The following is a 21,349-nucleotide window of genomic DNA, read 5'->3' as shown; positions in this document are numbered from 1 at the left end:
ATGGAATTCATATTTCATTCTACAAACCAGCTAGTTTCCTTGCCAGCCTTTTCAGTGCCTATATTCTCAGCTATTCTCGCTTGAAATCTTGGAATTGCTGTTGACAAAGTTCTTTTCCTTGAATTTTTACTAATAGTTCCTAGTAAATCATTCCTTTGTTTCTGCAGCTGCTGTTTGTCAGTTCATGCCTGAATTACCTGGCCTTGGGTTTGATCTTTTGTTCTCTTCACCTTCTCCCTTGCCTACTTCTGCTGTAATCTTTATTAAGCACTATTTTCATGATCTCATCTTAAAAAAATTCATGAAAAGTTGTTTAATTTTGTAAACTCGTGAGTGCTTTATTGGTTAACTGCAAAAAATCTCCTGACTGATAATGTTCTTCTCCTTCTAAGTCAGTTGTTTTTACCTTTGGCATTTATCAGAATCACTTGGGAGGTTTGTTAAACACAGATTTCTGGGCTCACTCCACAGTTTCTAATTCAGTGGGTCTGGTGTGGGGCCAAGACTTTGCATTTCTAACATGTGTCCCGGGATGCTGATGGTGCTGGTTCAGGAACCACACTTGGAGAACAGCTGCCCCAAGCAGACCAGTTGACCATCACCTGAAGGAAGTAAGTGCTTAAGTGATTTAGTAAATTAGCAGTAGCTAGAGTGTGCGTGTCCATTTCTCTCCACCAGATGGCGGTCTGGGAGCCAATAGGAAGGAAAGAGAAGACCATAAATTCAGAATTATTTGGGGACTCTAAACACTCAAATACATTTTTTAAGATGTAAAAGATAATAGCAGATTTTAAATAATGGTTGAGTATAAATTGGAAGAAATAAAATTAGTGATTATATGGAGTCTGGTAAGGAACCTTTTAGCTTTTTGTGTTTTGTAGCAATTGCTCCAGAGATTTTTGTGACCTTTAAGTGCTGTGCACAGTGCTTTGCACTTGCGTTTGGTAGGTATACATTGACTTTCTTTGAGCTAAAATTCTATCTCCCAGATAAAACCAAGACTTGAAGCCAGGCCTGTGTTTCTGTATGCAGCAGGTAGTACTTAAACTATTACATAAGACATGCCAGTCTGGCAGCATTGTGTTTAACCTTGAACTGGCATTTGGGTACTTGTCTTATTAAGGAATTCAGGGTTATTCTGGATCTAAAGAAATTAGTCCTTAAATCTTTGATAATTCAACTTTATTTTTTTGGAATTTTTTAAGTTCAAAAAAATTTTAAAAATGGTGCTTCATGATAAGTATAGTTCAGATTTTAAAAGTCTATATGAAATCCCTATTTAGAAAATACCCCTAAATAAGCAATATGCTAGTATCTGTCACTTCAGTTTAATTTTTACAAAGTTGATTTTAATGACCACTTGTCTGCACTTTGGGATCACTTAGAGGAGCTCCAAACAAAATACCTATGCCTGTGTCCGACCTCCAGAGTTTGATTTAATTGTTCTTGGCTGTGAGCTGGGCTTTGGAATGTTTACTAGGGTTTCCAGGTGATTCTAATGTTCAGACAAATTGTGGAATTACTGGGCTAGAATATTTTACTTGTGGTAAGACAAATTCAAAACCTGCTAGTCCAGGAATGTGAAGTGTGACCAATTTAAACAAATTAGTGGTTCCCCCCCCCTTTTTTTTTTGTGGTATTGTTCAATTTAAGTGTAATATAAAAGAAAACATTCTGGAAAAGTTGGATTACAAATGTTTTTATAAATTAAGTCACCTGAATTTATAATTCGGGGGGCTCCACGAACTGTGAGGTCATGACCTGAACCGAAGTCAGACACTTAACCAACTGAGCCACTCGGGCGCCCTGTGGTTTTCTTTTTTTTACATAAGAAAATAGATACGCGTTGGTAGATGCTAACTGTTCATACTCACACAGAGACAGTGTATTCTCTGAGCCAAATATACAGAGAAAGGAGGAAAAAAGCTAAAATTCTATGTACTACACAGGAGCCCAGCACCCTCCAGCTTCCAGCAGAGCTAAGGGAGCAGAAGGTTGTTCTTTTTTTCCTCCACAGAACACTGTGGTGTTGATTTCATAAAATTTTTAAGCAGGAAAGGATAAAAATGAATTTGGAACCAAAAGGGATAGGGATTCTGTACCCACTGTATTCTTCTCAAGGTATTTCCTCCTAAAGTAAGTTGAGAACCATAGTACAAATCAGAAGGGGCTTCAAAAAACCAGAGCGACTGAACACAAGAGGTGGGGGAGGTGGGAAGATTGAAAGTTGCTTGTGGGGCCTGGAGAAAATTTAAAAAGGTTAGAATCCATTAGCGTTCCCTTAGTCATCTTCTCATCCTTCTCTCTTTGCTCCAACTCCATCATCATCATCTTCATCCCCTTCATCAGCATGTCAAGAACCAAGTAGTACTGTAATGGATTTGGCCAAATATCTTTGATGAGCTCCCCTAAACTCCTCTGCACCTGCATCAGAATCATCAGTAAGCCAGAGAAAGAACTCTGTGAGTTCCTCATGCTCTCTCTTCCTGCTGGCTTTATTCTGCATTTAACTTGAACATTTTGTCACATCCTTTCTGGATTTCCATCTGATTTCAGTGTACTTTGAAGATGGATTACCACTCTCATTTTGATGAAATTCTTTGGAGAGAACTTTATATTCAAAGTAAGGTTTTGTTTTTTTTTTTTTTATCACAATTCTGTAACGTGATTTAATATCTTCAAATTATGTCACTCTAACTCCTGTCCAATAATGCAGTGCAGATACTTGTGGGTGAGTGACAAATGTTAACCCAAAGATGTGGGATTTGGGCAATCAATTCCAACCTCTTCTGGAAAAAATTGGTCAGTGGCATTTGTTATAGGTCTGTTGCACTTTCAAAACCTCATTGGCTTGTTCATTAAGTCTATTGCATTCTGTACTTCATTAATGCATTCAACTGCTCCTTGTGTTCTTTTTCTGAGGTCTCAAGGGCTCCGTCGTGGTTAGGGTTGAGTTTCTTTTTACTGACTTTGGTGGGGGTGGGGATGGTGGAGGCAAAGGGTGAAGGCAGCAACTTGGTCTAGCTGCCTCTAGTAATATTTTAAAAACTGTCATCTGTACAAAACCATTACAAAACCAATGAAAATATTTACTTAAAAATACTTAAATAATACTTTTGACATGGAAACATAATCACAATAGAATTACAAAAAGAAAGCAAGATATAAAATAAACATAATAGGGGTGCCTGGGTGTTCAGTCACTTGAGCGTCTGACTTCAGCTCCAGTCATGATCTCATGGTTGGTGAGTTTGGACCCTAAGTCGGGCTCTGTGCTGCCAGCTCAGAGCCTGGAACCTGCTTCAGATTTCTGTGTCTCCCTCGCTCTCTTCCCCTCCCCACATGTGCTCTGTCTGTGTCTCTCTTTGTCAAAAATAAGTAAACGTTAAAAAAATAAAAACCTTACAATGGGGTTAGAGAAGGTCAGTAAAGGGTGGGATTAAGATGTTTGGATGAGTTAAGTGGGCATTTTGACAGCATGGCTTCTTTGGCATGTTTGTGATGTTTAATGGACATCCTTGCAGTTTAAGATGATACGTTTAAAATAAAATTCTCTCCTAATGATGACTTGAGTTCTGCCACTTGATGGGAAAATTAGAAGAACGTGTAGGATCTTATTTGGAATTGACATTCTATGGAATTGACATTCTCTATCATAATTTTATTTTTAATTTTGTTTTACTGGAAAGGAAAGATAATGCTCAGTTTTATTTTTAAAATTTATTTCTGTTATTTTTTTAGAAAGAGAACACAAGTGGGGAGGGGGCATGGGGAGGGAGGGAGGGAGGGAGGGAGGGAGGGAGGGAGGGAGGGAGAGAGAGAGAGAGAGAATCCCAAGCAGATTCTGTGCTCAGCACAGAGCCCAATGCAGGGTTCGATCCCACGACCCTGGAATCATGACCTGAGCCAAAATAAAGTTGGACACTCAACTGACTGAGCCACCCAGGTGTCCCAAAATAATGTCATTTTTAAATATTAAAAGTATACAACTTACATTGTTGTAGGAAAACTAAATGCATACACACAAAAAAAATTGTTAGTTTGTTTCCAGTTTTTCCCTTCTGTAAATAATTGTGAACATCCTTATAAATCAAAATTTGATCATATGTGATTTCCCTAATACAAATCCTTGTGAAATTACTAGGCGTAAGGGTATGATCATTTTAAAGGTTGTGGAACTGTGCTTCCAGATTGCCTGCTGGAAAGGTAGTACCAATTTATAGATTTCACAGCAGTGTCTGAGAATGCTTATTGTATCTTTACCAAACTCTTTTTTTTAAATTAATACTTTATTTTTTAGAGCAGTTTTAGGTTTATTAAAATATTGAGTAGAAAATTGACAAATGTGTGGCATGTCTCTACCATATAATCCTACAGACTAATTTCACTGCTGAAAACATTCCATGTGCTCTACGTATTCTTCCTTTTCTCCCTCCCCCAAACTCCTGGTAACCACTGATCTTTTACTGTCCCCATGGTTTGGCTTTTTCAGAATGTCCTGTAGTTGGAATAATACCATATATAGCCTTTTCAGATTGGCTTCCTTTGCTTAGCAGTATGTATTTAAGATTTCTGTATGTCTTATTGTGGAATGATTGATGATTTCTTTTCATTGCTGAGTAGTATTCCATTGTATAGATATACCATAATTCGTTCATCCATTCACCTATTGGAGGACCTCTTGATTACTTCCGTGTTTTGGCTATTCTGAGTAAAGCTACCATAAACATGCATGTGCAAGTTTGTGTGTGTGTGTGTGTGTGTGTGTGTGTGTGTGTGTGTGTGTGTGTAAGTTTTCACTTCATTTGGGTAAATACCAAGGAGTGTAGTTGCTGGATTATGTGGTAAGGTATGTTTAGTTTTGTAAGAAACTGCCAAATTGTCTTTCAAAGTAGCTGTACCGTTTTGTGTTCTTACCACAAAGAATGAGAGTTAAACCTTTAAAAAAAACCAAAAACATTTTTTTCTAATATCATTTAGAAGAGGCTAAAACAAAAGGAAATATGGTATTTATACATTGAGGCATGACTACCCACATTACTGTGTTCATTGTATTCTACATTTGTTTCAGGTTTAATTCATTCAAAAGGACGAATATCATACTGCAACATTTGGTAAGTTTGGACTCTGTTTTGCTGGCATTATTAGATTATGATGTGTAATATAAAATGTTCTTAGGGAAGTGAAAAATACTGGCAGATTTTGTTGACCTTTATGCCACATGGTTCCCAATTTTTTAAGACTTGTGTCAAGACTTGACACAACTTGTACGAGATGGTAGAAAGTTATGAATAAGAGTGTGGTCTTTGGGCGCCTGGGTGGCTCAGTCGGTTAAGCGTCCAACTTCGGCTCAGGTCATGATCTCGCGGTTCGTGAGTTCAAGCCCCACGTCGGGCTCTGTGCTGACAGCTGAGAGCCTGGAGCCTGTTTCAGATTCTGTGCCTCCCTCTCTCTCTTTGACCCTCCCCCGTTCATGCTCTGTCTCTCTCTGTCTCAAAAATAAATAAATGTTAAAAAAATAAATAAATAAAAAAAAAAAAGTGTGGTCTTCAATTCAGGATGATTGGGTTTATTTTTTTTTTTAATTTTTAAATGTTTTTATTTTATTTTTGAGACAGAGAGAGACAGAGCATGAGCAGGGGAGGGTCAGAGAGACAGGGAGACACAGAATCTGAAACAGGCTCCAGGCTCTGAGCTGTCAGCACAAAGCCTGACGCGGGGCTTGAACTCATGGGCTGTGAGATCATGAACTGAGCTGAAGTCAGACGCCCAACCGACTGAGCCACCGAGGTGCCCCTGATTGGGTTTATTTTTATTTTTTGATGTTTATTTACTTTTGAGAGAGAGACAGACAGACAGACAGAATCCAAAGCAGGCTCCAGGTTCAGAGCTGTCAGCACAGTGCCCGACCTCAGACTCGAACTCAAGAACTGTGAGATCATGACCTGAGCCGAAGTTGGACACTTAATTGAGCCACCCAGGTGCCCCAGAATGCTTAGGTTAAATAATGGGTCCACTACTTAATTTTGGGTAGATGATCTCATCTCTCTCAGCTTCCTTTTAGATGTTATAGAATGAAGATAATACTATCCATCTTAGAGTGCTTATGAATGGTAAATAATTCACTTAAAAATCTAGCACTAGTGCTTGGTGTGTAATTATTTTATACTTGTTAGCTACTATCGTTCAAATAACATTCTTCCAAAGCTTAGATGTTTTTAGTTTATCATTTTGCAAAGAAGAAATAATTTTTATTAATTTTTGTGTCTCTCTGCTATGGATTGAACTTTATGTTTATATATTAAAATCTAATCCCCAATGCAATGGTATTTGGAGGTGGGGCCTTTAGGAGATGATTAGGTAAGAAGGGTGGTGTTTTCATGAATGGGCTCAGTGCTCCTATAAGAGAGACCCCAAAGGGCTTTCTCACCTCTTTTCCCTTATGAAGGAGTACACAGCAAGAAGACAGTCTTTTGTGAACTAGAAAGAGGGACTTCATGAGACTACATCTGCAGGTGCCTTGATCTTGGACCCCCCAGCCTCTAGAATTGTGAGAAGTGTTGTATAAGTCACCCAGTCTATGATACTTTCGTTATAGCAGCTCAAATGGACTAAAATACTCTTGTGTAGCCTGGCAAGTACCTTGTACATAAAAAACAAACAAACAAAAGGCCAAGTCACTCTGATATAGCACTTATTGTATGCCAGGTGCTCTTCCAAGTACTTGATATGTATTTGCTCAGTTAATTCTCATTGTAGTTCTATAGATACTGTGGATCTTTTAACTGTAATTCTGAAACCTCAAAACCAAAAGTTTGTGGTTAGTTTGTGATAAATGCATTTTGTGACAAAATCTGACCTGAATGTACTTGAAGCTCTTTTTTCTTTATCCTAATAGGTACGCATATTCATCGTGTGCTGCAGAAGTGTTAAAGCATTTTACTGCAGTGTACTGACCAGATTCTACTTGGGATGTTTTTTATAGCATTAATATGTATTGTGTTACCTTTCCAAAATCTAGAAAATTTTCTGAATTTTGAAACATATCTGGACCCAAGGGTTTTTGGTTAAGGGATTATATGGCTTTATCCCTATTTAATGGATCAGAAATTGAAGGACAGAGAGGCTATGTAATATGCCTCACTGTCACCCAGCTAGTAAATAGGAGGTGGAATTTTAATCCAGTCGGTCTGGCTCCATAGACTTTCCTATTGCACTTTACAGCCTGAGGCAGAGTGGGCATTAAGTAACTATTGCAGAATCTGTTTCAGGTAAGCCTAAAGGGAGATGGGCAAATTAAGACTGGAATATCTCATCCTACCCTTAATTATTTTAGTCAGCATATATACATGGGAGCTGAGGAGTTTCTAGGAATAAGAACTTAATATTACAGATTCATATTTATTCACATGCACCCAGGTAGAATAGAAAGACATGACAGAATCCAGATCACCTGGACTATAGTGACCTGAGGCATAAACCACATTGTGAGAAGGAAGATAAGCTGAACTTTTAGCAGGGCTTGAAGACTGAATCATTCTTATCCCAGTGTTGGCTTTTATATGTGCTTCAGAGATCGGCTGTATTCCAAGGAGTCCTTCCGTGACCCTTCTAAGAAAGCCAATAGAGCAAGAGCCCTTTTTATTTCATAATGGAGTGATGAAAGCATGCAACTGATGGCAGTACTATTGGCAGAGTTATGAGAAGTGGATAGGACTGATTTATGATAACAGTATGACATTCTTACCCTTCAAAGATTGTGGATGAAGACCTGAACCTGGAAAGGGGGGCAAGGTTTATCAAGCTAATGCAAGCAAGTAGAACCTATTAGTGAGGTTTCATTTGTATCCATAGGCTGATGTGGACATATTTTTGCAAAACTATTCATGGAAAGATTTCTTTCTTTCTCCATGATATTCTATTAAAAATTTTTTTTAATGTTTATTTATATATGAGAGATAGAGACAGAGTGTGAACAAGGGTAGGGCAGAGAGCGAGGGAGACAGAATCTGAAGCAAGCTCCATGCTCTGAGCTGTCAGCACAGAGCCCGATGTGGGGCTTGAACCCACGAACTGTGAGATCATGACTTGAGCTGAAGTCAGATGCTTAACTGACTGAGCCACCCAGGTGCCCCTCCATAATGTTATATTTTAAACTCTTACACAGCATTTAATGTGCAAAAGCTCATTTCTTCCATATAAATTCGATCTCAACACGGAGAAAACTGTGGCCTTATTTCTGAAAGTAGTTCTTTCCCATATGAAGGTTCACTGGATGGGCTGCATGAAATGACACTGTACTTACCGTTTTCACGACAGCAGTCAAATCTTATTTTGTATATCTAGGTGATGATCTAGAATCTATGTCAACCAATTTATAATCTACGGTTTTTGAACAGATACACATTAAGTGCTTGCTTTGTATGCAATGAACTAAGTGCTTTGAGATACTATTATGAAAGACCATTCCTGACCTCAAGAAATGAATAGTCTAATAAAAAGGCCTAGAAATATTTACTAATATAAAAAGCTTCTGTACAACAAAAAAACCCATCAACAAAACTAAAAGGCAACTGATGGAATGGGAGAAAATGTTTGCAAATGACATATCAGATAAAGGGTTAGTATCCAAAATCTATAAAGAACTTACTAAGCTCAACACCTGAAAAACAAATAATCCAGTGAAGAAATGGACAGATGGCATGAATAGACACTTCTCCAAAGAAGACATCCAGATGGCCAACCGACACGTGAAAAAATGCTCAACATCACTCATCATCAGGGAAATACAGATCAAAACTACCATGAGACACCGCCTCATACCTGTCAGAATGGCTAAAATTAACAATTCAGGAAACAACAGATGTTGGTGAGGATGCTGAGAAAGGCGAACACTTTTGCACTGCTGGTGGGAATGCAAACTGGTGCAGCCATTCTGGAAAACAGTGTGGAGGTTCCTCAAACAATTAAAAATAGAACTACCCTATGACCCAGCAATTGCAGTACTAGGTATTTATCCAAAGGATACACAGGAGTGCTGATTCGAAGGGACACGTGCACCCCAATGTTCATAGTAGTGCTATCAACAATAGCCAAATTATGGAGAGGCCAAATATACACAATGGGTTACTACTTGGTGATGAAAAAAAATGAAATTTTGCCTATTACAGCAACATGGATGAAACTAGAGTGTATTATGCTAAGTGAAATAAGTCAAAGATATATAATTTCACTCATGGAATTTGAGAAATTCAACAGATTAACATAGGAGAAGGGAGGGAAAAATAAGATAAAAACAGGGAGGTGAACCATAAGAGACTCTTAAATACAGAGAACTGAGTATTGTTGGAGGGGAGGTAGGTGGGATGGGTTAAATAGGTGCTCGGCCCTAAGGAGGGCACTTTTTGGGATGAGCACTGGGTGTCCTATGTAAGAGGTGAATCACTGGGTTCTACTCCTGAAGCCAAGACTTCACTTTATGTTAACTAACTTTAAATTAAAAAAAGGATATTTAACAAAGTGTGGTAAAAAGATGAAATAAATTAAAGGTGTGAACAAAGGTGGGATAGAGCGATACTGACTTTATAACCAATGAAAGCTTACTGGAGGAAAATCATTTGATCTGGGCCTTGAAGAACAATTATGGTTTCAACATGTGGAGATGGGAATAAGTGGATGTTCATATAGTAATCCTAAAGTGATTGTATTATCTCCATTTTACAAAGGCAGAAACTGAGGCTCTGAGAATAACTTGCTTGAGGGTGTACAGTAGTGAGTGGCTAAACTAATGTTTGCATCTGTATGACTCTAAAATCTGGTTTCTTTCTGTTACACAATATGCTTGTTCTATGTGGCAAGAATGGTGTGATGGGAGAATAGAGGTTACGTTTAGGGCTTTCTGAGTATCTGTGTTATAAGGAGTGCTATGTGGTGGTGGGCCCATTTTACCCAGGATCCAATGTAGAGACTTGAAGGCCATGCCAAGTAACTTGGATGTTTTTGAAGGTAACAGGGAGTCATTGACCATTTTTGAATGGCAGGAACAAGATTAAAATTATGTTTTAGCAAAATTTTCTCTGGTGGCAGTGTGAAGTATAGACAGACCACCAGGCAAAGGTTCTGGAAATCTGCCAGAGAGGAAGATTGTAACATGGCTTACAGCAATGGGAATAGAATGGAATGGAAGAGAGAGTTGTTTTACAAATAGATTTTCCAGTACTTGGTAACTGCCTCACATTGTTGGCAGAGAGGGGAAGAGAACAAGTCTGGTTGAGAAAAATGGTGATGCCTTAACCTGTTCTAGGGAACAGAGGAGGAGAGACAGATTTGTTGGGGAGAAATTTGTTGGTAAATTTGGTTTTTTACCAAGTTGAGCATAGGGCACCATGCACTTCTGTAATTTTAGCAGGCATTTGGAAATAGGGGCCCAGGCCTCTGGAGAAGTAAAGAAATGCAAGTTTGAGCCAGCTGCCTAAAGGTAATAATTGAAGATGGAAAGTAGCTTATCACAAAAAGGTGAGAGAATAGAACACAGCTAAAGACCATTTGAGAGGCTCTGAAATATTGTGGAGTAATTTACTGATCCAATTTGAAGTCAGGAAGGATTGAGTGAAGGTTGAATAATCAACATTTATTAAATGTTGTTAGATGCTAAGAACCTTACTTACATTGCTTTGGTGTCCTTTTTGGGTTACAGTAATTTAAATTTAATGGCATTCAACATTTGCTGGAAATAGGTGAAAATCTTAGGAGTAGGAAAGATATGTGTTTGGATAAAGACGAAAGTCAGATGTCAGAAAAAATCATGTTCGGCTAAAGGTAGGCTATTTTCCTGTGTGTGTCTGTGGGTTGCAACTCCATTCAATGGCAGTGGATGTTACATATAATGGAAGGTGTGGATATCCACAACGTGATGCTTGCCCTAGGCTTGATTTATAGCGGAACTGCGTCACTAGAATGATGGATTATTCATCCAAGCTTTTTAAACATTTTTGAGATACCTATGTACCAGGTACTGGAAAGGTTCATTTCTCACAATGTTTATGACAACTCTAAAGTGTTTTCCAAAATGTAGCCTGCAAAGTACAAGTCCAAAGAAGTAAATATTCCATGAAAAAAAATTTTTAATGAGGTAAGAAAACTGCTCATTGTTTAAAAAATTTATATTTAATATTTGCATATTAAGGACTAAAATGTCTTATTGATATTTGTTTAAGTTTTTTTCCCCAGACTGATTTGACCATGGACCATTTATCTTTCCGCATAGCAGCACCAATCATCCTTTTGCACATTTTGGGAAATGTTGCTACTGTGAATTTTGCCAGAATATTTCTATGTTCTAGCAAAGTAGACATCCTAAAGTTGTGTGTGGCTTAGGAGTTTTATTTTGGCCAACTTCATGCATTCAGTTCAGCACAGAGCTGTGTGTTGATGGTGTTTATACATTTCAGCAAGTTTCCTTCACGTTTCTCCTTGGAACAGATGTAAATAACGGGTCACCCAGGCCTTATGGAAGTAGAAAAAGTTCTGTGGAGTGAGTTAGAGTGGGTAGGATGATATCATTTGAAGAAGATGATTGGGAGAGTCTGTTTAGGGGTATAATGGTTAGAACAATAGTTCTAGAATGAGGTAAACCTAGATTTGAATCTTGGTCCTGCCCCGAAGCTGTATGACTCTAGGCAAGTGATCTAACTTCCCTGGGCCTCAGTTTCCTTATCTGTGGAAAGGAGTTTCTGGTATATAACTCATTAGAGGTGTTTTCAGGATTAAGTGTTCAGTCAAATGTTTTACCATAGTGTCCATGGAAAACTTCTAAATGGTAAGTTAATAATAAGGAACAGCTTTTGCTGATTGCCTAAGAAAATATTTGAAAATAAAAGTAAATGTGAACCTGTTGTCTTTCCTGGATGTACAATAAAGATTTAATAAAGTTCTAATTTCCTTCCACCTTACATCTATTTTCCTCCTTTATCGTGGTTCTGGCTAGAAGCATTTCTTCTTTCCCTTCTCTGTTGTCCTTTTTCCCTTCTGTCCTTCCCCCTTCCCTGCCCAACTGTGGATTGTATGTGAATTCCATTTCCAACTCTAGTCTCTGTAATTTTTCCTAATATGGCAATTTTTCTTTATAGAAACCTTTTCTAGATTTTGTTAAAAATTTGTGATATTTTCAGGAAAGATACTTAATTTTTTCTGCAGAATTAACCTATACATCAATTATGCAAATACTGGAAGCTTTATCTCCTTTCGCTTGAATGATTTTGGTTAATGAACTAACAGTTGTTTTTAGGTTTTGAGAAGGCCATGAATTTTTCAGGTAAGAAAAAAATCCTATTTGTCCATTCATTTACGTCATTCTAATGGCATTACCAGGAGATTCTGTAATACTCTTTGCTCAAAGTCTGACCCTCTGTAAATGTCCTGAAAAGTACTTGGCCTACGTGCTTGGAGATCCATGCTTAAAAATATTCCTGCATCATTGAAATAGCAAAAATTGAAAATTACTCAGTGTTTACCAATAGGGGACTGATTAAATTGATATGTAAAAATGGACAGCTGTTAAAAATAAGTATGTAGCATGCATGTGGAATCAGCAAAACCCTGGGAAACTTTACAGGTTAATTGGCCTGTTATTTTCAACAAATTGTAAGGAAAAGAAAGGGATGAAGGGAGAACTTCTAGATTAAAAGACTTGAAAAATATATCCATTTAAAAAAATAGATGATGTTTTTGGATTTACACTTTGTGTTTACTGTACAAATCAGGATACTTATTTTTTTGATACAGAGGAAGAGGGCTGTGATGGGGAGGGGGCAGGTGGAGGGCCAAGGGCTTTCGGGCTGACTGGACAGCATTGGGCTTGGGATTTGATTTTTACCCCAATTACAAGCTAATAGTTAGCCTTTACTACATGGATGGTGGCAGAGGATATGAAACTCTTGTTAGTGGCACTTCAAACAGCCTTGAGCTTGATGTCTGTATTGGTTTTCCTTGCTCCCCAAGTTCCTCGGGGTGACATAGAAGGCCCAGAAGAATGCCTGCATGTGCAGTGGGTTGCATTACAGAACAATAAAATTGAATTTGGGGAACATGCTGGTTTGTAGCAAGCTGTAAGCAAGCCTGCTCTCCTGTCCCAGAGGGAGACATTACCCTTTCTTTAAAGTTGCTCACAGCAAATACAACCCTGAAAATGACCAGGCAAAGAGAATGGTCAGGCCCTTGGGTTCACGACCCAAGCATTAAACTGCAAGGAAACCCCAGGGCCCATGGCAGATAGCGTCTTCTAACAGCCAAATTGGAAATAGGGTCATGGCAGACATAAATAGTTAAGATGAGGTCATACAGGAGGAGAGATAACTGAATCAATCCAAAATGACTCTTGTCCTTATATAGGGAAAATTTGGAGACAAGCATCCTGGGAGAAGTGATGTGAAGATTGTAATTAGGCTGCTTCAAACCAAGAACTATCAGAAGCTAAGAGAGAGAGGCCCGGAACAGATCCTTCCCCTAGCCACCGGGGGAGTGTGGTCCTCCCGCTGACACCTCCATCTTGGGCTTCTAGCCTCCAGAACTCTGAGACAGTAACTTTCTGTTGTTTAAGCCACTTAGCTTGTGGTACTTTGAGTTGACAGCCCTAGCAAATGAATGCATTTCCCATGGTACATTTGTCAAAATTAAGAACATTGGTATGTTACTATTAACTTTAAACTTTATTTGGATTTCATGTGTTTCCATTAGTTTTCTGTTCCAGGATACCATATTGCATTTCCTTGTCATGTCTCTTTAGTCTCTTCTGGTCTGTGACAGTTTCTGCATCTTATTTTTTGTGACCTTAAAAGTTTGGAGGAGTATTGGCACGGTAGCCTATAGAATATCCCTTAATCTAGGCTTGGGTCTAGTGTTTTTTGTTTTTAATAAGTAAACTGCAGTTAAAATGTTTTTGGAGAGAATAACACAAAAGAAAAGCGCCCTTTTCAACACATCGTAACAGAGTATCTGTGGGTTTTGATGTAGGCATCAGGGATACATGACATTCACACTACATAGCTGGTGATGCTGACCTTTATTACTTGGTTAAAGTGGTGTTTGTTTGGTTTCTCCCCTCTAAAGTTACCATTATCCCCTTGTCACATTCTGTTCTTTAGAAGCAAGTTAGTAAATTCAGCCCACACTCAGAAGGTGAGGCAACTAAGCTCTGCCTACTGGAAGGGAGATTTTTACGTGTATTATTTAGGAATCTTCTGTAGGAAAGAAGAGCCATTCTCTATTTCCTTATTCAGTTATTGATACCTGTGTGGGCTCATTGATCCTTACTCTTTGGGTTATAATCTAATATCACATTGTGTTACTCAAATTATTCTAGCTTTGGCTATGAGGAATTCCTTCATTCTGGATCTTGTGTCCTTTTGATATGATCCTATTTTTTTTTTTTTAATGCTTCCTTACTTTTTCATGCCAGAGGTGTGCTCTGGGCTTCTCATGTTTTTCTTCTTGCAGCTCGGAATCAGCCATTTCTCCAAGAAGCCCTGGTTGGAGCTCTGTATCAGAGAATTGCATTTAGAAATCAAGATCTGACCTCTGGGAGTGCTTTTTGATACTGGGGAATGATGGCTTTCTCCAGGGGGAGAGAGCTAGGGTAATGTATGTATGTATAGCAGATTGCACACACACTGTATACTAACCCTGTTATTGTATTAATGTAATAACCCTGTTATTAATGTAGTTACACTATAACTAATGTATGTATACGTGTCTGTAGTTGTATCTCTATCCTGTGTGTGTGTGTGTATATATACACACACACACACATCTATATATAAGCTAAGCATGAGATCATTCTGACGGCATCTCTGACTTTAATCCAGAGCCACAGGGCAGGGTTCATTGTAGAAGCTTCCCTTCTTGTTTATCTATAACTTTTCTCCGTTACTTATTTCACCCTAGTATACATGCAAAGCAGTTTCAGAATTGTTAACCATCCCCATGAAAAACAAATTTACCAACTAGAGCACAGTGTTGATAGACAGTCCTTTTGTATTTATCTTTACATTTTCTAATCAGATGACTGTTTTCCAAAGTTACTTGGGTCAGCTCCCCTGAAGTCACCATCATGATTATGTCAGTGATGCTATGTCATACATGTGTAATTTAATTAGATTTGTCACAGTCTGCATTCCATGTTGGAATCCTGTGACATCTTAGCTGTCTGTCTTTTTTTTTTTTTAAGCATAGTTTGTATACATTCAAGTTTACTTTTTGTGAGGTACATTTCTGTGCATTTTGACAAATGCGTAAATCATGCGTCCAGCACCCCACAACCATACAGAGAAGTTCCATCACCTAAAACTTCCCCTGTGCTTTCCCTTAGTAGTCGGCCTCTGCTACCCCCAACCACTGATGTGTGTTATGCCCCCATTGTTGTGTCCTTTACAGAATGTCTTATGAATGGAATGATACAATATATAGGCTTTGGGGTCTGGATCCTTTTACTCGGTGAAATGCATCTAAGATTCATCTATGTTGCATGAATCGATGACTTGGTCCTTTTTATCACTGGTATTCCATTTTGGATATGCCAGTTTGTCCGTTTCCCTGTTGAAGAGCATTTTGGTTGCTTCCAGTTTTTGTCAGTTATGAGTGAGGCTGCTAAACATTTATGTACAGGTTTTTGTGTGAACATAAGTTTTTAATTCACTTGGATAAATACACAAGGGTGCAACAGCTGGGTTGTATGGTAAGCCTATGTGTAACTTTATAAGTATTTGCCAAATTGTCTCCCAAAGTCTTGTACCATTTTGTATTCTCACCAGCAGAGTGAGAGTGCCTGTTGTTCTGTACCTTTGGCAGCATGTTATTGTCTGTGTTTGGATTTCAGCCATTTTGATGTGTGTAGTGCTATCTCATTGCGTTTTTTTTTTTAAGTTTGTTTATTTGAGAGAGAGTGTGAGTGAATAAGTGCATGGGAGGGGCAGAGAGGGAGGGAGAAAGAATCCCAAGCAGGCTCCCAGTCTCGAGCCTGATGTGGGGCTCGATCCCCCAAACCGTGAGCTCATGTCTCCAGCCAAAACTAAGAGTTGGTTGCCCACCTGACTGAGCCACCCAGGCACCCCCTCCTTGTGGTTTTAATTTGCATTTTCCTAATGATCTTCAGATGATTTTGAACATTTCCTATGTTTGTTTGCCATCCACATATCTTTGGTGAAGAGCTTCAGGGTGTTGTTGTTTTTTTTTTTTCTCATTTTAATATTGGGTTTTTCTTACTGAGTTTTAAGAGTTTATATATTCTGGATGCAAGTCGTTTATCAGGTATGTGCTATTCAAATATTTTCTTCCAATTTCTGGCTTGTCTTTCATTGTCTTAATAGTATCTTGTGCAGAATGGAAGTTTTTAATGGTGATGAAACTCAGTTTATCAATGTTATCCCATTAAGCCTTAATGTTTGGAAGGTACTGTGAACCATGGTTTTAAGGGATGTGGCCCTCACAAGTGTTCCTGTCCCTCCTCCAGGGATAGGCTGCTTTTTTTTTTTCTCCCTTTCCTTTGCCCCTCATTTCTTTTCCTCAGTTGTGGTTGGTAAACACTGAAGTCTTTGGGAATGGTTTCGAGGTTCTTCCCCCATGAGATTAAGGCTTTTATTTTGTAGACCTCCATTTACTTCCCCTACTATAGTGAGGCTTCACCAGAACTCTGGGCTACAGACTTTGAAGTCCTTCCTCACTCCCCTGCAGATTTAGCCTTTTGTTTTGTATGAAAGATGAGGGGAAAGGATTTCTCTATACCTGCTGTTTCCCTACCCCAGCCAGCACCACACAGGAGGGCTTTCTCCAGTTTTCCCTGAGAGCTCCTGGTTGGATTCCAGGAGGAAAAGCCACCCAGAGAAAACCCCTGCATGACTGTGACCTCCCCAGGAGCTTCATGCTGTCACATTTGCCCACATTTGGCCTCCAGCAGGTCATCAAAAATTCTAATTAATCTTCCTGAAAGCTTTTGCCTGAAGTAAGCAAATATTTTGGTCCTGTGTCTCCCTGAAGGCACCTGTCACTCTCCAGATTTTATTACAGCCATTTGCCCTGTGACCTCAGTTCTCTGAGCTTACCAGAAGCCATTAATTTGCAGTCTGTTCAGCCTTTTTTCTTGTTAATAAGGTTAGGATGAGCATCTTTTCAGCATTCAACATCTCTGAGCTGAAACCAAATAATAATAAAGTTTTGAAGGATTGCTTCCATATTGGGTGATAATTTATATAAACTACTCAGTGAAAACCATGAAATTTTTTTTTAATTTTTTTTTTCAACGTTTATTTATTTTTGGGACAGAGAGAGACAGAGCATGAATGGGGGAGGGGCAGAGAGAGGGGGAGACACAGAATCGGAAGCAGACTCCAGGCTCTGAGCCATCAGCCCAGAGCCCGACGCGGGGCTCGAACTCACGGACTGCGAGATCGTGACCTGGCTGAAGTCGGACGCTCAACCGACTGCGCCACCCAGGCGCCCCAACCATGAAATTTTTTTTGGCTGACAAATTTGACTTGGGTTCAAACAGAAATTTGGTTAGTATGGAGATCTCGAGATGAAAGTTTATTAATACTTGCATTTAACATGCTTGTATGATAGGAAAACTTTTGTCTGTATTTTAAGATTTAAAATGATGCGGTTATCTGAAAAGTATAGCTGTTTTAATCTGTCATCTGTCCTGTCATATGAGTAAGCGTTTAATCAAGGAGGTAGAACCACTATGGGTATTTAAGGGGAGCAGAATATGCCATTCCTTAAATATGCAGCTTTGGCATGTGAATTATTTTGAGCTGAAGGTAGTCAAGACCCAGCAGATTTGGGAAAAGCTTTTTACCTCCCTCTCAAATGCCTGAAAGAAATTAGAAAGGAGCCTCAGACCCTATTTCTTTTCTTAGCTCAGGATGGTATATGAACCTCAGTTGCCTTGCTGCTTTTGAGTCTCACACCACTGTGGTCCCCCTTACTTAAGAAATGAAAATTTTCTCCAGTTAATCTGTCTTTATTACAGTGGGGGAGGAGTTTAGCCAAGAACCTGGAAGGGTAGGGGGAAAATTATGTTTTCTCCCCTACAGTATTATGGAATAAAAGATTTAGTATGGGAATAAGATCTTCCACAATATCGACAGAAATTATGAGAGGGTCTAGAGAAGGAGTCGGAGGGTCAGAAAACTTACCATCTGTCCTACTCATCTACTAACACAAGTGGGTCAGTAGGAACTTGGACGAAAATCAGAGAAGTTAGGTACTTTAACCGCTAGAGTAGGTCTGCAAAGAAGGTGATAGGTGAAATCTGGGGAAGGCTGTGTCTGCTGGTGGACTTGGTGTCCTTTTTGGTCTGGTTTCTTTTGTGATTTTTGTGTATAATTTGCTTTTACCACAAATGCTTTTAGTATCAGTAAGGTAAGAAAATGAAAAAATACAGTTTCCTAACTCATATGTTTACTTAGCATCTTTTTTTTTCTTTTAGGGGATGAAAAAATAGATTTATTGCTATTTCTAAAAGTCAGAACTAGAGGAAGAGTAAACGTAACAGATGTTATAAGAACATAAGTACAAACAACTATTTTACAATAACACGTACTTGAAATACATTTTTGTACTGTAAACTATGAAAAATAACTCTCTTTAAATGATTTTAACATTTGCTCTTCCTTATATACAGTTGAATTTCTAGTGGGAGAACAAAGATGCTCACAGCTCTCTGGGCCTTGCTTTGTGAAAACCCTTCCTTAAAACTTTCTGGAATGCTCCATGAAACCAGTGTATGGTTTAGCAGGAAACAGGGGCTGTCATCAGTGCACACGTATATGCATGTTGTCCTATCTTCCCAACTCTCCCGCACATGTGGGATCATTACTGGGGTTCAGGGGACCCCATGGACAGTCAAACAAGAGCACCCTCTGGAACAAAGCCTTTTAATGAAGTTCCCTTTTGGAGATGGCTTAATACCTTTTACACTTAATGTATTACTCTTATTAAAAAAATTTTTTTTTAAATACTGGTTTGAATAGGTAGTAAATACATAAGGCACAGAATTCAAAAAGTTCAAAGGGATCATACATTAAAAAGTCTTCCCACCCCTCACTTCTATGTCCAATTTTCTTTCCTGGAGGCAACCATTTTAGCAATGTTTTCTGTATCTATTTAGAAATACATTCTGGGGCGCCTGGGTGGCTCAGTCGGTTGAGCATCCGACTTCGGCTCAGGTCATGATCTCGTGGTCTGTGGGTTCGAGCCCCGCGTCAGGCTCTGTGCTGACAGCTCAGAGCCTGGAGCCTGCTTCGGATTCTGTGTCTCCTTCTCTCTCTGCCCCTCTCCCGCTCATGCTCTGTCTCTCTCTCTCTGTCAAAAATAAACATTAAAAAAAATAAAAAATGAAATACATTCTGTGTGTAAAAATGTATGTGTCCATGTACAGAGTGGGTGGGCAGCATTGTAAACACACTGCCTGGTTGTTCCACAATAGTGTATGGAGAGGTAACTGCCTCATTCTTTTTATTTTTTTAATGTTTATTTTTGAGAGAGGGAGACAGAGAATCCCAAGCAGGCTCTGCGCCATCTGCACAAAGCCGGATGTGGGGCTCCAACTCACAAGCCGTGAGATCATGACTCAAGCTGAAACCAAGAGTTGGACACTTAACTTACTGGGGCACATAGGTGCCCCTGCCTCATTCCGTTTAAAGCCTCTGTAGTATGCATTTTTGTAGGAATGGTTATAATTCTTTCAACCAGCCTCTCACTGGTAACATTTAGGTCATTTCTAATGTTTTGCCATTACTAATGACATTGCAGTGACTATTCTTGTATTCATTTGCCCATATGTAAACATGTCTATAGGATAAACTTCTGGAACAAGGATTACTGTGTCGGTGTGTATGCTTTAAAAAAAAATTTTTTTTTTTAATGTTTACTTACTCTTGAGAGAGAGAGAGAGACAGAGCAGGAGCAGGGGAGAGGCAGAGAGAGGGAGTCACGGAATCCGAAGCAGGCTCCAGGCTCCAAGCTGTCAGCACAGAGCCCGATGCGGGGCTCGAACCCACAGAAGGTGGACTGTGAAATCATGACCTGAGCCAAAGTTGGACGCCCAACTGAGCCACCCAGGTGCCCCCAGTGTATATGCTTTAAAAAATGGGTTGTCAGGTTATTTTTCCTAGGCTCTCCAATAGTTTTTGCTCCTACAGTATATGTTTCCTCACCCTCTAGATATCACAGGATACCAAACTTCTTGCCAAATTGGTTAAAAAACATTTTACTATAGTTATAGGTTCTAAGTTTTTTTTTAAATTTTTTAAAATGTTTATTTATTTTTGAGAGAGAGAGAGAGAGAGCGTGCACACGAGTGGGGGAGGGGCAGAGAGGGAGGGAGATACAGAATCTGAAGCAAGCTCCAGGCTCCAAGCTGTCCGCACAGAGTCCAATGCGGGGCTTGAACCCACGAACTGAGAGATCATGACCCGAGCAGGAGTTGGATGCCCAACTGACTGAGCCATCCAGGCGCCCCTAATTTAATTTAATTACTTTAAGGGATGCTTGGGGAAATTTTTATTAGCTGTTATAAGGTCAATATGAATAATAGACTCTTTCCCCATACACAAATAATAATTAAAAACTATTAAGTGGTTGCCTTTTAAAATGTTAAAAATAAATGAAATAAAAACAATTGGAATACATCCAATGAAAGGTGTGGAAAGTCTCTACTCAGGGAAATATAAAATTTTGAAATTTTAAATTATATATAAAACACTCAATATTACAAAAGTGTCAGTCCCACTAAATAGGTCTTTAAATTCACTGCCATAGTAGTCATACTCCCGGCAGAAGTTTGTTGTAGATATTGACAAGCTGACTCTAAAATCCATAAGAAAACACAAAAGATCAAGAAAACAGTGTTGAAGGAAAACAATATTGGGAGACATTGGTATGCTATCAACAATGATTAAAATAAAATAGTAATAAAAACAATGTGGTAATGAGACATTAAGAACCAATGTAATCATTGGTACAAAACAGACCCACATAGATATGGAAATAAGAATTACAATAAAAATGTTACTTCAGAGCAATTAAAAAAGGATGGTTTTATTGCTAAATGGCACTAGGTCATCTGGATAGCCATATAGGTGACTAGTCATGGAAAAATCCCTTTTATCAGTTTGCAGCTCAAACAAGTCATAATTTGGATGGCCTGCAAGAATGGACAGTTTGGGCCTGCCATGACCACACATGGCATCATGTATCGGGAGTCCAATGGTATTCTCTCTCATATTTATTTATATATATATAATTTATTGTCAAGTTCGCTAACCAACAGAGTCTACAGTGTGCTCTTGGCTTCGGG

General features: G+C 38.9%; 1 protein-coding gene and 1 pseudogene across 7 annotated transcripts in view; one reads left to right on the top strand and one right to left on the bottom strand.

Annotated features, from left to right (window-relative positions):
- The window catches only part of HIBCH (3-hydroxyisobutyryl-CoA hydrolase), a 117,970-nt gene that overhangs the window by 21,242 nt on the left and 75,379 nt on the right, over positions 1 to 21,349 (top strand). For 3 of the 7 annotated variants that reach the window (XM_045034136.1, XM_045034138.1, XM_019838372.3), the window contains one exon: positions 5,072 to 5,114. The exons of 1 other annotated variant lie outside the window; for it this stretch is intronic. In XM_045034136.1, coding sequence (XP_044890071.1) covers positions 5,072 to 5,114 — 43 coding nt within the window. Of the gene's footprint in view, positions 1 to 586; positions 612 to 5,071; positions 5,115 to 6,448; positions 6,516 to 21,349 lie in introns of those variants that run through there. 3 more of the 7 variants (XM_019838371.3, XM_045034137.1, XM_045034139.1) reach the window with 2 other exon arrangements.
- LOC101082842 lies at positions 2,294 to 4,476 on the bottom strand (annotated as a pseudogene).

Source organism: Felis catus, chromosome C1 (genome assembly GCF_018350175.1).
Source record: "Felis catus isolate Fca126 chromosome C1, F.catus_Fca126_mat1.0, whole genome shotgun sequence".
In the NCBI taxonomy this organism is placed as follows: domain Eukaryota; kingdom Metazoa; phylum Chordata; class Mammalia; order Carnivora; family Felidae; genus Felis; species Felis catus.
The sequence above is the reverse complement of the archived record's forward strand: the minus strand, read 5'-3'. Positions and strand labels throughout refer to the sequence as shown.